The sequence below is a fragment of the Rutidosis leptorrhynchoides genome, chromosome 3, assembly GCF_046630445.1.
Source record: "Rutidosis leptorrhynchoides isolate AG116_Rl617_1_P2 chromosome 3, CSIRO_AGI_Rlap_v1, whole genome shotgun sequence".
Lineage (NCBI taxonomy): Eukaryota > Viridiplantae > Streptophyta > Magnoliopsida > Asterales > Asteraceae > Rutidosis > Rutidosis leptorrhynchoides.
The window spans coordinates 690,703,492-690,706,451 of NC_092335.1; the positions used below are offsets into that span (position 1 = coordinate 690,703,492).

Consider the following 2,960-nt stretch of genomic DNA (forward strand, 5'->3'; position numbering starts at 1 on the left):
GCTCGTGAGGGTCGGACACGTGTTAGGAATTACATTATTAAAATCTTAAACATTACTAAATAATATTGGGAAAATGATATGATGTTAAAAAGTATTGAATGAATTTCAGAAATGATGGATCATATGTCTATGTTGGAGTAGGCATACTTCCATGCATGGAGGAAGGTATTAATTACTGTAATAATTATGGTACTGGTTTTTATATAATAACGATTCATAATATTGCGGACTGTTTTTATTAAACTATTTATATTTAGTTAAACAATGAGATGATAGAATCATTGAACGGAATTCAGTGCCCAAGTTAATCACCAAATGTAAGCATAAACCAAAAAAAAAAATTGCTTCATTTAATTTAGTTTTTTATTTAATCCTCCTTGAATAACAAGATAAAATTAAAGGTGATTTTTAAGTACAGTTTCACAATAAGCGTATGGAAACGATACCGAAATTGATCCATTGGTATCATTCCATAGTGTTTATGCTTGTTATGGGAGTGATCATGGGAGTTGTAGTTTACTTTGGTGGAGACAACAATGGAATTTTACTTGATCATATTATTGAAGATTCGGAAAAAGTGGAGAACATTGATTTGTTTAAAAGTTGTGATTTTTTCAGTGGGAATTGGGTTTATGATAACATATCTAGACCTTTGTATAAAGAACAAGAGTGTTCTTACCTGACGGATGCTTACGCGTGCGAGAAATTTGGAAGAAAGGAATTAAAGTATCAGTTTTGGAGATGGCAACCTCATGGTTGTGATCTTCCCAGGTACCCTGCCTCTTACTTTGTGTTATATGTTATAATAAGTTATTGTACCTAGTTGCTATATATGCATGATTGCATGAACAAAGTACTAGTTATTATAATTATAATAACTAATATTGTGTAGGTTTAATGGAACAGCATTGTTGGAGAAGTTAAGGGATAAAAGGGTTGTTTTTGTAGGGGATTCATTAGGCAAGAATCATTGGGTTTCACTCTTATGTCTTATTGATTCATGGATCCTCGAACCATCACATAAGGTTGCAGAATGGCATGACTCATTGATCACTTTTAAGGCATCGGTAAGTTAAGTTTTTCATTTTTAAAGATTTGTAACATAGATCGAGCTTATTTTAATTCTATTTGAGTGATTTTATCACATAATTACTTGTGACATTGAAGGAATACAATGTTTCCATTGATTTTTATTGGGAACCATTGTTGGTTGAATCAAATTGCGACAATCCAATCATACACCGGGAAAGTGATCGGATCATGAAGATCGAGAGTATTGAAAAGCATGCCAAACAATGGATTGATGCGGACATGCTGATTTTTGACTCATATACTTGGTGGCTTGAGTCTAACATGACACTCTTGTAAGTATCTTTAAAAAAAAAAAAAAAAAAAAAAAAAAAAAAAAAAAAAAAAAAACAGAAGTATTAACATGACCCTCATGTATATAAACTAAAAAAGTTTGTATTTAGGTGGGGATCGTTTGAGAACCCTGATAGAACATACGTTGAATCAGGAAAGGTAAGACGCTATGAAATGGCTCTAAAAACATGGTCAGATTGGTTGGAAAGTCACCTCAATCGTACAAAAACTAGAATCATCTTCACAAGCCTCTCGTCTCAACACTATAAGTATGTATTCTTGTAGCTTGTTAATTTGATATTTAAAGAAGTCACTTTTCATTTGATTTTCAAAATAATTTCAATTGATGCCTCTAATTTTAGTGGAGAAGATTGGGGCAAAGCTATGGGAGAAAATTGCTTCAATGAAACAGAACCAATATTGAAAGCCGCGTATTGGGGTGATGCAACACATAAAGAACTAATGAGAACAGTTGAATCAGCAGTGCAAGACCTCAAAGATAAAAGTTTTAAGATTGAAATACTAAACATAACACAACTCTCGGAATATCGTAAAGACGGACATCCTACAAAGTACAAAAGACATTGGACTCCTGTTACAGAAGATGAATTGGCCAACCCTGTAAAATATGCAGATTGTGCACATTGGTGTCTTCCAGGAGTTCCCGATGTTTGGAATGAGATCCTTTATGCTTATATACTTTATATAATCTAAAATTTTGTTATCATACGTTCATTCATTCATATATATTTGATCATGGATCACAAAACTATAATTATTGGTTATTAAGATACAACCTACACACTTATTACTAGTGTATTGTTATCGGGTTTCACTCACTTTGTAACACGTTTAGATCTTTATTAAATATTTGTCAAACCGGTAGGATTTTGAGAGGAACCTACATTAGTTCCAGGACGTTAGTCTCTAACTAGAAAAATAAATGCTTGGTCAGTTGGGCTTGAGAAGTTTTTGATACAATGGGTCTGTAAAACTCACGAAGATATGTTATTGAACCAGGAAAAATAACAACTAATGAAACCAAGGCAAAATATAGTCGCTAAACTACCAGATAAGTAAACCTCCCAAACGAAACAAGTACTGCTCGTCGGGATGATGCAAAAGATTTGGTTTAGATATGCCAAATTCCACCAAATATGCTATATTTGATACGTGTAAATCTGGTATACAAGATCACACAACTCTAGATTTGTCTCTAGCTTCTATGAAAATCATGTGCCCTTAATTTATCTATACATATGCGTTTTTTATTTATAATTAATTATAATTTTATAATAGAATATATAGTAGTATAATTATAATTTTTGTAATCATTAATTATAAATTATAGGGAATTGTCACACATACCATAATAATAAAATAATTCAAAACATATTTTATTCCATTAAATAATAAGATTGGTTATAAAAGTTTATATGTAATAAACTAGTAATAAAATAAATAAATGTTACAGTAGTTAAAAAGTAGATCTTTTTGTTTTTCTTTATGACATTTTTCGACAAAGTTAGCAACATCTGTCTTCATTGTCGGCCACTAATACAGAGTTTTCAAATCTCTATACATCTTTGTACTATCCG

At 31.5% G+C, this 2,960-nt stretch overlaps 1 protein-coding gene across 1 annotated transcript; it reads left to right on the forward strand.

Moving 5' to 3' along the window:
• The first annotated feature begins 433 nt into the window (after positions 1–433).
• Positions 434–2,076, forward strand: LOC139899517 (protein trichome birefringence-like 34). The gene is made up of 5 exons (XM_071882353.1): positions 434–771; positions 893–1,067; positions 1,168–1,364; positions 1,473–1,631; positions 1,725–2,076. Exons 1-5 carry the CDS (start codon positions 434–436, stop codon positions 2,074–2,076), a joined length of 1,221 nt encoding a protein of 406 aa, XP_071738454.1.
• The last annotated feature ends 884 nt before the right edge of the window (positions 2,077–2,960 follow it).

What these genes read in the sequence shown, in the direction of transcription:
- LOC139899517 (XM_071882353.1), top strand. Translation starts at nt 434, where the DNA reads ATGGAAACGATACCGAAATTGATCCATTGGTATCATTCCATAGTGTTT. An exon ending in TGATCACTTTTAAGGCATCG is followed by an intron (nt 1,068 to 1,167) that starts GTAAGTTAAGTT and finishes GTGACATTGAAG; the next exon opens with GAATACAATGTTTCCATTGA. An exon ending in CTCTCGTCTCAACACTATAA is followed by an intron (nt 1,632 to 1,724) that starts GTATGTATTCTT and finishes CTCTAATTTTAG; the next exon opens with TGGAGAAGATTGGGGCAAAG.